This window comes from Phoca vitulina, unplaced genomic scaffold, assembly GCF_004348235.1.
Source record: "Phoca vitulina isolate PV1807 unplaced genomic scaffold, GSC_HSeal_1.0 scaffold4, whole genome shotgun sequence".
Lineage (NCBI taxonomy): Eukaryota > Metazoa > Chordata > Mammalia > Carnivora > Phocidae > Phoca > Phoca vitulina.
In genome coordinates this window covers 12,035,925-12,048,297 of record NW_022589707.1, presented here as the reverse complement: position 1 = coordinate 12,048,297, position 12,373 = coordinate 12,035,925, and the positions used below count along the sequence as shown (strand labels likewise).

At 38.9% G+C, this 12,373-nt stretch overlaps 1 protein-coding gene across 1 annotated transcript in view; it reads left to right on the top strand.

The window, feature by feature from the left end:
- Nucleotides 1-12,373, top strand: part of LRGUK (leucine rich repeats and guanylate kinase domain containing) — a 103,829-nt gene that overhangs the window by 21,650 nt on the left and 69,806 nt on the right. Inside the window, exons 6-7 of the mRNA XM_032401539.1 lie at nucleotides 5,687-5,811; nucleotides 10,366-10,509. Coding sequence (XP_032257430.1) covers nucleotides 5,687-5,811; nucleotides 10,366-10,509 — 269 coding nt within the window. The remainder of the gene's footprint in view (nucleotides 1-5,686; nucleotides 5,812-10,365; nucleotides 10,510-12,373) is intronic.

The window sequence follows — 12,373 nt, the reverse complement described above, 5'->3', positions numbered from 1 at the left end:
AGCAACACTGCTTGTCATAGCAAAAAATTGAAATAGCCCATATGCTCATTGATAAGAGAAAGCATAAACTACGTTATAATAGCATATCATACAGTAGTGAAAATGAATGAAATGTATCTCCATGCAGCAGTAGGGATGCATCTTAATAAAACTAAATATAATTTTAGTATCAAACCAAAGGGGAAAGGGAAGAGGAAGTGGACAATTCAGCATACTGGTCATCTCGGAGAGGGGGGCGTTGGATGCACCTGGAGGGGCGTGCGGAGGTAGATGTTAGTTACTGCTCACGTTCTTCTTGGGCTGGAGGCGGGGGCCATTTCAAGAGTGTTCATTAGATTTTTTTTTTAAAAAATAAATATACGTAGGCCGTGTATGGGCAAATGGTGTATCTGTGTCCATTAAAAAGGTTTTAAATCTGAAAATTACTGATTTCTTGGAAAATAGTTATTTACCAAGCTTCAAACTTGAGCTTGTATCAGAATCCCCTGGAGGGTTTGTTAAAACAGCTCTTGCTGGCCTCCACCCTCAGAACTTCTGGTGGAGTAGGTCTGGGGTGGTACCTGAGAATTTGCATTTTAAACAAGCTCCCGGGTGATACCGATACTGCTGGTCTGAGGAGTGCACTTGAAGATCCCCAGCTTCAAGCTAGCCAGTCTTCTCTGTTGTACCTTGCTGGGGATGCTTTCCTAATCTGATGCCATTCCGTGTGTCCTTTTTAGGGGTTTGGTGGTTATCTTTTTTGTGCTTTTTATATTTGTTCAAGTTTTCCTTAGGGGACGTATATGTCTTTTCTATTTGAGGGAAACAAGTGCACTTTTGTTTAAAATATAATTAAATAAAATTGTAATTATCAACACTAAAAAGCACTCCTTTAAAATAAACACAAATCAGTTAATCAACCTGGTGATGCTGACATTGTGATTGTAGATTAGTGCCTCAAAATGGACTGGCTAACTATAAGAAATCAAGTTTTTGGTTTATCTTATGCTATTTTGTCGTTCCATTTGTGGATGACTGATTAATTGATAATCATCCTAAATCACAAGCTGATAAACTTTGTCAAGGATAAGTCAATGTATTTCTTAAGAAGGAATTCTGTGTATTCTTTACCTGTAAATATTGACAGATTGATTGTTCACTGGAATTTGTTTTATGATTATAGAATCATGGAGTTTTTAAAAAGTGATTCACAGAATTTTAAAATCCAGACTGGACTTTAGAGATTATCTACTACTAACTGTTCTTTTATGGAAGAGGAGGTTAGGACCCAGGGAGGCTCCGTAACTTGTCCAGGATCATTTGGTCAGTGGTTGAACTGAGATTAGTCCTCTAAATTCCATTGTTTTCCCCATGCTGCAATTCATTGAGTAATTACTACTTTTATCACCTAGCTATTTAAAGTGTATGTGTGTTTCATCTCTTAGAGATTCACTCCCATAGTGAAGAACATTTTTCACTGGTAAGGTGATATAGATCTTTCAGGATTGGTTTTGATTAAAGCTATCATTGCGGTTCTCTCTACTAAGAGAATTGTGATGGATTTCCTACTTATTTCTCAGTAACTGTTTTCTATACACCCGAACCATATTTTATGATTGTAGACAAATGAATAAGAGCAAATACCGAACTAGTGAATAATTCATGTCAAGGTCTGCAAACTGCTGACAGCATCACCAAAATGTAAAAATATGTTGTGGGGCTTTTCCCTCACTGTAAAGTTATGCTTACGTGCCTTTGGGTTCCTTCATTCAGTTTCTGAGGATCTAAAATTCCACCGTAAAAGATTTATTCACAGAAATGTAAAACTTTAGAGCTGGAATGCAGTATGATGATTTTGAGTCCTTTGAGTCTCCTTCTTCTGATAGCAGCCTTTTGAAAATTAAAACATACATAAGAGGGTTAACCCAGTAAGCTAATTCATTGTAATAGCTTAGTGACTTATCAGATTATATTTCTTCTTATTGGAAAGTCCCATGATCTATATGAAAGAATGCAAAAGAATAACGTTCAGAGGAAGGACAAGTAACATTTCATGCAGGTTCTTAAAATAAGAAAATGCGAGATGAGGGAGATAAAGGTATTCCGAAAGTGAGCTGTGAACTCAGAGCTCTGTATGGACCAGTCCTGCATATTGACCATTATCACTACTCATGGTCACAGATGATGTGACCTTGGGAGTATGGAGGCAGGCTGTGGCAGATGTGACCTTGGGAGTACGGAGGCAGGCTGTGGCAGGGGGGGTGGGCCACTGTAAAAAGTACTCTTCACTCAAGAACCTGATTAATTTATAATGATTGAGATCCCTCAAAATTTAAGGGGTAGTGAAAAGTTGGGAAATAAACAATTTTTCTGAAATGAACTTATATCTCAGCAGAGATGTGCAGTCAGTTCCTCAAGCCTTTGCACCCAGTGCTGTGAGTGACTGCAGAGGTAGCTGCAGAAGCCAGGATTACCATTGCAGTGAGCCATCTGTATTCCTCTTCCTTTGGCCTCTTGCGAGGCTGATTTCATGAAACCTGACTTGCCATATTAGTCAAAGCAGGAGAGTGAGCCAGATGTGCTGAGAGAACTGGGGTTAGCCTTGGATGTCTTGGAAAATTACTGCATACACAATAAACAAGCTTGCCTTTTCACTTCCCACTAGCTCTTGATAGTTTCAGGATTCCTATTTCCTCATTTTCTGATCCTTGCCCCCTTCCCATGGGAGGGCTTCCTGACTCAGGGCCCACAAGCATTTGTTTTACTCTTACCTGTAGAGTATCTTCATTTTGGTTGGAGCAGACTTATCAGGACACTAATGCCCCAACATAGGACTTAAAGATTATTGCATCCTCTGCTAACTTGAGACAGACGGCCATTTGAAGTTTTCCTTGCCTAATTTTTCTTGCCAAAGATTGCCACTCCAAGGACATTTCATTTCATCTATAGCTGTGTGAGAATTTAATCTCTGTTTCCCACATTTCACATCCCTTGTTACAATCCGTATCTGCAAAGATCTGGTCTTCGTTCTCGTTCGAGAATGATTATTTAAACAGCCCAGAGGAAACGGAAGCAGAAAGAGTGTGGCGTTTGTGAGCCTAAATGTTTCTTTGTAGAGCTCTTCTGGCAGGAAGCTTTATGAAAGTACATTTGAAAATGCATATTTGATGACCAGTGAAACTGTTTCAGCCCAAGGATCACGTCTGGAACCAATGAAGAAAAGTTAGGAATGTCTGGTTCATTTGGCAACGTTTTCTCCTCATTCCTTCTAGTTTCCTAATTTACCTCTTTCTCTGGCCTACATCTTTTCGGAATAGATGCTGGCCTTCAATCTTCCATTTTGTGCTGTTGGCCAACGGGTAGAGGTTGTGATTCCTTGACCTCACATGCTTGTAATGTGGTAATGATAACTGCCTTATAATTGTGAAGAACTTTATGGTTTGTGAACCTCATTCCAAAGATTTTTTCCATGATCAGACTTTCAGTTTTCATGACAAACTGTTGTTTGTTATTCCCACTTTACCAGTGAAAAATCTGAACAGAGAGAAGTTAAGTCACATAATGAGTAACTAGTGGAGTTAGGAGAACTACAAAGAATTATGAGGCAAAATACCTGTTTTTGTGATCCTTAATGATCCCTTCCATCCCCTTTTTAAAATTCTTTGATTCTATGATTAATGGAAGGAGATAGGCGGGGGGTTGGAAGTTGACCAGAAAAGGCTCCGGGGAAGAAATGGTTTGTCCAGAGTAAATATCAAGAATTGAAGTTGCTGTGACAAATTTACAATTACAGCAGACCCTGCCAAGTTGCTTCCAAATCGGCTCCAACATAATGAAGCCCTAGTCATAGGAAACAACCTGTTCTGCAGAACCTTTAAAATGCTTGCTAAACTGATAGGTGAAGAATGGCATCTTGATTTGCATTCTCCTGATTAAGGGTGAAGCAGAGTCTCTTAAATATGTTTATTAGCTACTTGGATTTGCTCTTTTGGGAATTTTCTCCCTATATTCTTTCTCATTTTCTATTGGGTGGTTCGGTCTTTATTAAGTTATTGTCATTCTTTATGTATTCTAGATAGGAATCCTTCATCTACTGTTTGTTGCAAGCCTATCATTTGTATGTACTTAAGTAATTAAGAGCAACAGAAATAAGAATATGAGGCTATTTTTCAAAAAGAAGTAATTAAGTTGATTTAATATAAATGTTAAAGAAAGAAAAGAAATGGAATTTGAAATTGAGTCCTGAGGAATAGGCAGGGTTTAGGAAGGGTAGGAAAGCAACATGAAAAAAAGACACACTGCTAAGTAAGAAAGTTCTTGGTACGTTCCAGAACTGCCGAGAAGACTGACCTGGCAGAATTAGGGAATTCTCACTGGGTTATAATGGAGATGGAACAGGATAAATAGGCTTTGCTTAAAGTCAGGGGCTTTAGATGCCAGAGTGAGGAATTTGGAATTTGTCCTGTGAGAATTTTTTGATTGAAACATGATATCCAATCAATATTTTGAAAAAAAATTAACCTGACTACAGTGTGTCAGGTGATTTGAGGCAGGAAGAAATGGATGTTAGAGGTACCCATCAGTGCTAAAGCTGAATTAAGTTGGCAGTGGAGCAAACGGGAAGGAAGGGAATAATTAAAGAGATGTTTTAAAGCAAAAAATGCCAACTCTTGCTGATTGATTGGATGCCCTGAAGATTACAAGTGGCTGAGAGAACCGTGATGTCTTCCGCAATACTTGGGAGGGAAAACTGAGCTGTGGTGGGCAAATGATACTAAATCCCAAAAATTTGCCAAAGAAATCGAGACCAGAGAGAGGAGAATAGAATTGGTGATGTTGGGACTGCAATTTTAGGTGACTGTAAGGATGGAACACAGAAGAAATTTAAATTTTAAAGTGACTAGAAACTCAACATGAGGAAATGAAGATGGAGTTTAGGCCTCATTTATTTTAAAGGGAGAAGAGAAACCAATATAGGCAGAAAGGCTGTTCCTCTCTGTATCAGGGTATTGGTTCTTTACCACCAATCTGCACAGGTGATATCTCCCCGCTATTCCCCTGGTTCTGAGGGTGATGAAGCTTGGTGCACGTTGCCTGCTTAGGTGACCCTGTATTGGGAAGTCCTGCCTGTGGGAAAGCACGTGAGTTCTTGTGGAGACCCTTAAGGGACCAAGGAGAAACACTGCCAAGGAGGCAGCTTCCAAAGCACACTGAACTGTTTTTCCTCACTGATTAAATGAGTCACATATGAATGCAAAGTGCAGCTGAGCATACTCAAAAGCTAGGTCTTTAAAAAAAATTGAAGCAGTGCCAGTATTAAGTTCTATAATGAAAAAAATATATTTCAAGATTTAGTGTTCATCCTGTACTGGGCATGTAGTAGTGCTTTATTAATGGCGTTGTCTGATTTTTCTAATGATGATCTGACACTGACTATCTTTCTCTTCAAAAAAAAAAATTTTTTTTAAAGATTTTATTTATTAGAGAGAGAGAGAGAGAGTGTGTGTGCATAAGCAGGGGGTGGAGGGGGAGGGATAAGCAGACTCGGTGCTGAGTGTGGAGCTGAAGTGGGGCTCAGTATCGTAATTCTGAGATCATGATCTGAGCGGAAATCAAGAGTCGGACGCTTAACCGGCGGAGCCACCCGGGCGCCCCTCTTCAAAATGTTTCTCATAACATTTTCCTTAAACATAGTCGTGGTGCATAGGCAACGAGATAGAGGAGATCCGTGGGCTAGAGCTGTGTAGTGGCCTAACGTACCTGAGTCTGGCCAAGAACAAGATCACGTCAATTAACGGCCTAGGCATGCTGCCAATCAAAATCCTTTGTCTGGTGAGTCTAACCAAAAGTTACTCTTTTTTTTTTTTTTTTTACAGATTTTTTTTTTTTATTTGAGAGAGAGAATGAGAGACAGAGAGCACGAGAGGGAAGAGGGTCAGAGGGAGAAGCAGACCCCCTGCTGAGCAGGGAGCCTGATGTGGGACTCGATCCCGGGACTCCAGGATCATGACCTGAGCCGAAGGCAGTCGCTTAACCAACTGAGCCACCCAGGCGCCCTACTCTTTTTTTTTTTTTTTCTTTTTTTAAGATTTTATTTGTTTATTTGACAGAAAGAGAGAGAACAAAAGCACAAGCAGGGGGAGCGGCAGGCAGAGGAAGAGGGAGAAGCAGGCTCCCCGCTGAGCAGGGAGCCCGACGCGGGGCTCGATCCCAGGACCCTGGGATCATGACCTGAGCCGAAGGCAGACGCTTAACGACTGAGCCACCCAGGTGCCCCTCTTCCTCCGATTCTTCCAGAGTCTCTGTCTAATTTATCCTGCTGCCCCGAAGTGTGCCTGTGCTGTAAAGGGGCAGAGGAAGGCAACCCTGAGAAGGAAAGGAATACTTTTAACAACTATTAAAAATACATTGCATAATGTCTCACTGATGAAATAACATTTAAGCATAATATTTACTGCTGTTTACCCTTTTTTGTTCTCAAATGAACCATAAGATGTTCTCTGGGCCTGAACTTTGGCAGCCCTTTTATATTAATATATGCTAGTTTCCCATTCTAGAAAACCAGAATTGATGCTGAGAATAAAGGAACAATTCCAATCAGAAACGAAGTTTTTAAATTTTTTCCCATAGAGAGAACTTTTCTTAAGCTCTATGATGTGTGCTGTGACTGTGAATAAACATGCAGATAATTTATTAAAAAGTCAGCAGAATTATAATAGTTCCAAAGATATATACAGTGTTTTTGAAATAACTGTATAGCTCACTAATTTAAAAGTTGATTATATAGTTTGTGGATTATTCAGGATTCTTCTTCCTTTCCTCCTCTCTCCTATGTCTTACTCTTGGATGGCTTTGCTATTTTTTATTATATCTGTCACAAGGTGGGCAGGGAGGATTTTAAGCCATAAGGCTGGTAGCTTATTAATTTCTTATGTGAACTATCCCACAGGATAGTGTTGAACTGCTATTTGAAATGACATCTTGGGGTTATCTGCAGATTTATGACATTTATAATATACTATTCCTGTCTTAACTACAGATAGTGGAAGGTTGGCTAGTGTTAATTTTTCTTTCCCTGAGCTTAGAGCTTGAAGTGGTTTTTCAAGAGACTCCCCTCCTTACGGCAAGTTAGGTGAGGGCAAAGTACTGGTTCCAGTACCAAGGACAGACCATAGGCGAGGAGAGGTCTAATAATGTCCTTAAGATTTCATGTTTTCTGCCCACCGGGGCATGTTAGCAAAGCATAAAAGAAAATGAATTTGTGAAGTTGGTGGACAAATTTAAAAATTATAAAAGAAAGTCACATTCAAAAAATTATGATAATTTAAAGGAGTACTGGCAATATGTACTACTCCGTTGGTACCTTGTTAGAACCTTATCCTTTTCTTTACATCTCTTTGTATTGGTGCTCCCAGTAACTTTAAGTGGAGCATGGTATGTGGCAAGAGATAGGGGGGTGTGCTTAGAGGGAGGAGAACTGAACTCATGATTAAGAAGATTAACACATAGCACTTTATTTATTTTTTTAAAGATTTTTATTTATTTGACAGATACATAGCGAGAGGGGAACACAAGCAGGGGGAGTGGGAGAGGGAGAAGCAGGCTTCCCGCTGAGCAGGGAGCCCGATGTGGGGCTCGATCCCAGGACCCTGGGATCAGGACCTGAGCCGAAGGCAGACGCTTAACGACTGAGCCACCCGGGTGCCCCTACACATAGCGCTTTAAACAAGAGTTTGTTTCAATAACTAAACAAGTAATCCATGTTGACAGTTCCATCTCAAGCAGCTTTTATAAAAAGCATAAAAGACTTATTTTTTCTACAAATAAATTGGGGGGATTATTCCCAGTCCCTGCCCCCATCACCCAAGATGAATCAGAAAATACGGACCATGCCATCATTCATTTCCCCTTAAAATTTTTGAGAATAGTAAGGGTTTCTTTCACAAATGTTAATGAAATATAGAAGATAAAATGATACACATTTGTTTCAATAATTAATGCTTTTATGTTTTAGTTTGTGGAATTAGAAAACCGACTGCTTTACTACTGCAAATAATTCATTTTACATATTTTTAGAGAAAAGAGAGTAATTCGCTATACAAACCAGTTAATTCTCTACCATCAGCTTTTACAATAAATGTAAGGGGGTAATGTGGTTTACTCATGGGCTATTCTGTCAACCACTTCTTTGAGCAAGTAAGGACAATGATTCCACACTTTAAAATTCATTTTGTCTTAGTAAGAGCCATTTATTTCTTCCTTTCCAAATTGGGGAGACGAAGAACATTTCTCATTTCATCTGTTTAAGAAAATAGCTTCTCTCTAAAGGCCCCCTTTTCCCTGCTGATCACGATTTTACAAAAAAGAAAAGCAGAACCGTTCTTGCTGAAACTGGATGTCCACTTTGAGGGGCAATGTATCCATTTTTCAGCATCGGATAAAGGGTTTGACTAGATGACTTTCAACTCAGAAATTCTGTGATTCTGAATATTTCGCCGCTCTGCTTTCCTTTATGACCATAGGCTAGCTAATTAAACGTTTCTATGTCTCACTCTTCTCTTATGCATCTACCTCTTTGAAAGCCATCAGAGACGCTGTAAAGATTTATTACAGTCTATCTTCCATAGTTCTAGCACTTCAAAGTCCTTCGGGAAGAAATGTATATAAATTTTATATGTGGGCATATTTTAAATAGGATAGTGAGGTCTTAGTTCAATAAGTTAAATTAGTATGGCTATTATGTTAACTTTAGTGCAGTTTTTTCTTTTACTTTTCTATTACACTTTTTAGAAATTTTTTGAACTCTGATTAGTAGGAAATTTGACTTAGGCAAATGGGGGTTATGAGTATTTTTCCCTTCTGATTATGGAATTGTTCAAACATATATTTTAAAAAAGGGAATAGTTTAATGAGCCCCCATGTATTATCACCCAGCTTTGTAGATTATCAACATTCTATTAATGTATTTTAAAGAGCCACAGAATTAAACTAATGACTGCAAATCTTGCTCATTATTGAAGTGAAATCTTATGAAAGATAGGATGAAAATGAGCTCTTGCTATTAAAATGTACCAGGAAACATATATCAGGAAAAATATTGCAGATGGAAGAGCATGCTATAATTTAATTTTTCAGTTAAGTGCTTATTAAAAGTATTAAAAGCTTAAAGATGGGCATTTTATATCATTAATTGAAACCTCAAAATTGTCTTTATGATTCCCAACTTAAACTAAAAGTGTAATTTTACTGTGGCATGTTCTTACACTTCAAGGCTAAGAAACCCAAGGAATTGTATGTTGGAAAATGCACAAGAAAATGCCGGTTATTGTTGCCACTATAATTTGTTGTTATGGGTCCATGGGGGTTGGGAAAGAGGATCTCTGAATCTTTGTTTTATGCTCATTGTCTGAGAAGATGCTTATGTGTGAATTATTGAAGAACTCAGTTATCTATTGTTGAATAACAAGCCACCCCAAGTGTGGTGCACGGAGAAGTATTACCAACCATTTTTTTGGCTAGCAGCTCTGCCATCTGAGCTGGGTTCAGCAGGGTGGTTCTTCTGCTGCTCTTGCCTCATTCAGCTGGCAGATTGGCTGGGGGCTGCGCTCAGCGGGGATGCTGAAATGGCTGTATTTTTCCTCTCTCTCTTTAGTGTCAGCACCCCTCTCCATGTGACCTCTTCTTCTCCATGTGACCTCTCCACAAATCCTCTCCCAACAGAGTAGCTAGAGTCCTTACATGGCGGCTCAGGGCTCCAGGACACAAGAAGGGAAGCTGCCAGGCCTTCTTAATTCTCAGACTTGGAACTGGTACACTTCTGCCATATTCTTTTCTTAAGGCAAGTCGTAGGTCCGGCCTAGATTCAAGAGGAGGGACCTGCTCAAGAGCATGAATAACTCAAGCCATGGATCAGACTACCATGGCCCTTGTGATATGAAGTGATTATATTTAGAATGTTCCTGAAAACCAAGCATATGTGGGAATCACACTATTCTAGTGGTGTAACATGATGGTGCTGAAAGAATTACAATTTTAAATGTTTCTGAAGATAAACACGGAGGTATGCTATTATTAAGCTTTAGGTAAATAATGTTAAAAGCTTACACTACCTAGCTTCTGTCTGTCCTACTGATTCAAACATTCATCTTGCATGAACTTTAGTGAAAATATGACATTCTGAATCTTCCAACTGAAAAACTGGGAATTCTTTCTGGAGTGTATGTATATGTGTTTATCGAGGTGATCGGTGGAAATGGGAGGGTGCAGGGCAACAAGAATGGCTTGCTGATTTTAGGAGATTGGGGCAGAATCCAGAATGAAAACTTGGCCTTACACTTTTTCCTACTAGAAGCTTCTAAGACATTGGTTGTATTTTACCAATTGTAGAGCAATAACCAGATTGAGAAGATCACGGGTTTGGAGGACCTAAAAGCCTTGCAGAGTGTGGATCTGTCCCATAATCAGATCAGCAGCCTCCAGGGCTTAGAGAACCATGACTTCCTGGAAGTGATCAACCTGGAGGATAATAAGGTAACGTCACACGTCACCTGTCCTGGTTTCAGTGTCTGCGTAAGAGGACATACCAGGTTCCATTATTGGTTTTTCAAGGGCTGTCACTTGAAATGCCTGCTTAGAAACATTATTCTAGAAAATCTCCAGGAGCAGTCATTGCAGAAGGACTGTTTTGTTTGTTTGTAATTAATATGATTCTTAATTTTTGGAAATCTGATTATTCCTAATTACATTGTTTTAAGGGTTTAAATTGCAACCAAGTGGACATGACTTTCTGAAGTAGATGTGTTCGTATAAAATTTTGTGTAGAAAGGTGACCTTGGGAGTGTCTGAAATGTCAGAGCAGGGAAATGGGAGACATGAGAAGAGCCTCAGGCTGGTGTTGCCTGTGCCTGTCATTTAAGGAGAAGAGGCGCAGGGAGTGAATTCCTATATTCTACTGGTAACAATAGTGTATGTTCCTAATCCATAGGAGTTGGGGATTGGACTGACTCAAATTTTCTGTATCTGGTTTAATACACACTTTGTTTCATAAATTATATAAATTGGTGTCCACTTTTAATTATACTTTATTTTCAATGAAGTATTTGTGCTCATAATCATGGTATATCTGACTACTTAAGCAATAATGTCTATAAAACAATTGTATTCTTACTGAGTACTTTATCATACTTTTTGGAAAGACTTCATAAGGAAGTTGACTGTTTATTTCTCCTTGAAAATGCAAACTTGGCTGGCCCTGAAAGAGACATTGGTCTTACCTGGGGTGAGATGTGATGCTGTGAAGACATTTCTCTGTTCAGGTGTGATGGTGCTTATCAGTTATGTCTGATGACTCTTTCTCCAGTGAACTCGCATCACCTGTTCGTCTAAACATCAAGAAAAGGCCATCTTTAGGTCTGGGGAAAAGTAGATTTTTTAATCACAGACAAAACTGTTCATCCTTATTTTTACTTGATTTGTATATTAAATTGTTTTGTCAGCTCCTAAGTTCATTTAACTTTTGTTCCCTGTGCCACGTATCTTATGAAGTCAGCACAGTCTCTGTTTCATACAGTTTTAGTGTCTTTTCATGAAATTGCCGTGAAAATGGTTCTCACATATATCCAGGGAGTGTTGAAAAGGTATGGAATGCATCCATTGAGTCCCAACTGAATGCATCTCAGAATTCAGGAAAAAGAATAATGGTTAATGGTAATAATAGTAATAATTGCAGTCATAAGATCATCTAGAGATATTTGTTGAGTACCCGTGCACAAAGCACTGTTCTAAGCACTTCACATCTACATCTCATTTGATCCTCATTATAACCCTGCTATTGTCATATTTTATAGATGAAGAAACTGGGACACAGAGAGGTTAAGTGTAACATGCCCAAAGTTCTACGTCTAGCAAATAGCAGAGTCAGGATGCAAATATAGAATGGTTTGCCTCCAGACTCCGTGTTCTCAACACTGAAGGATAATACAGTAATTATCCTTCAGAAGAGCATATAGTGTAATGCTCTAGAAGAGTGCTTTCTTTTAGAAATATAATGCAAGCCATAAATGTGAGCCATATATGCAATTTTAAGTTTTCTAGTAGCCACAATAAAAAAGTAAAAACAAGTAAAAGTAATTGTAATAATATATTTTCTTTAGCCCAATACATCCAAAATATCATCATGTCAACATGTAATCTACAGAAAAATCATTGATGAGGCACTTTATAACCTCTTGCCCATACTAAGTTTTGGACATCTGGTGTGTATTTTATACTGACACACATTTCAGTTCATCCTAGCCCTATTCCAGGTGTTAAATTAGCCGCATGTGGCTAGTGACTACCATACTGGATAGTGCTGCTCTAGAAAGACCTCGTGAATAAATATATCGTTCTCTTC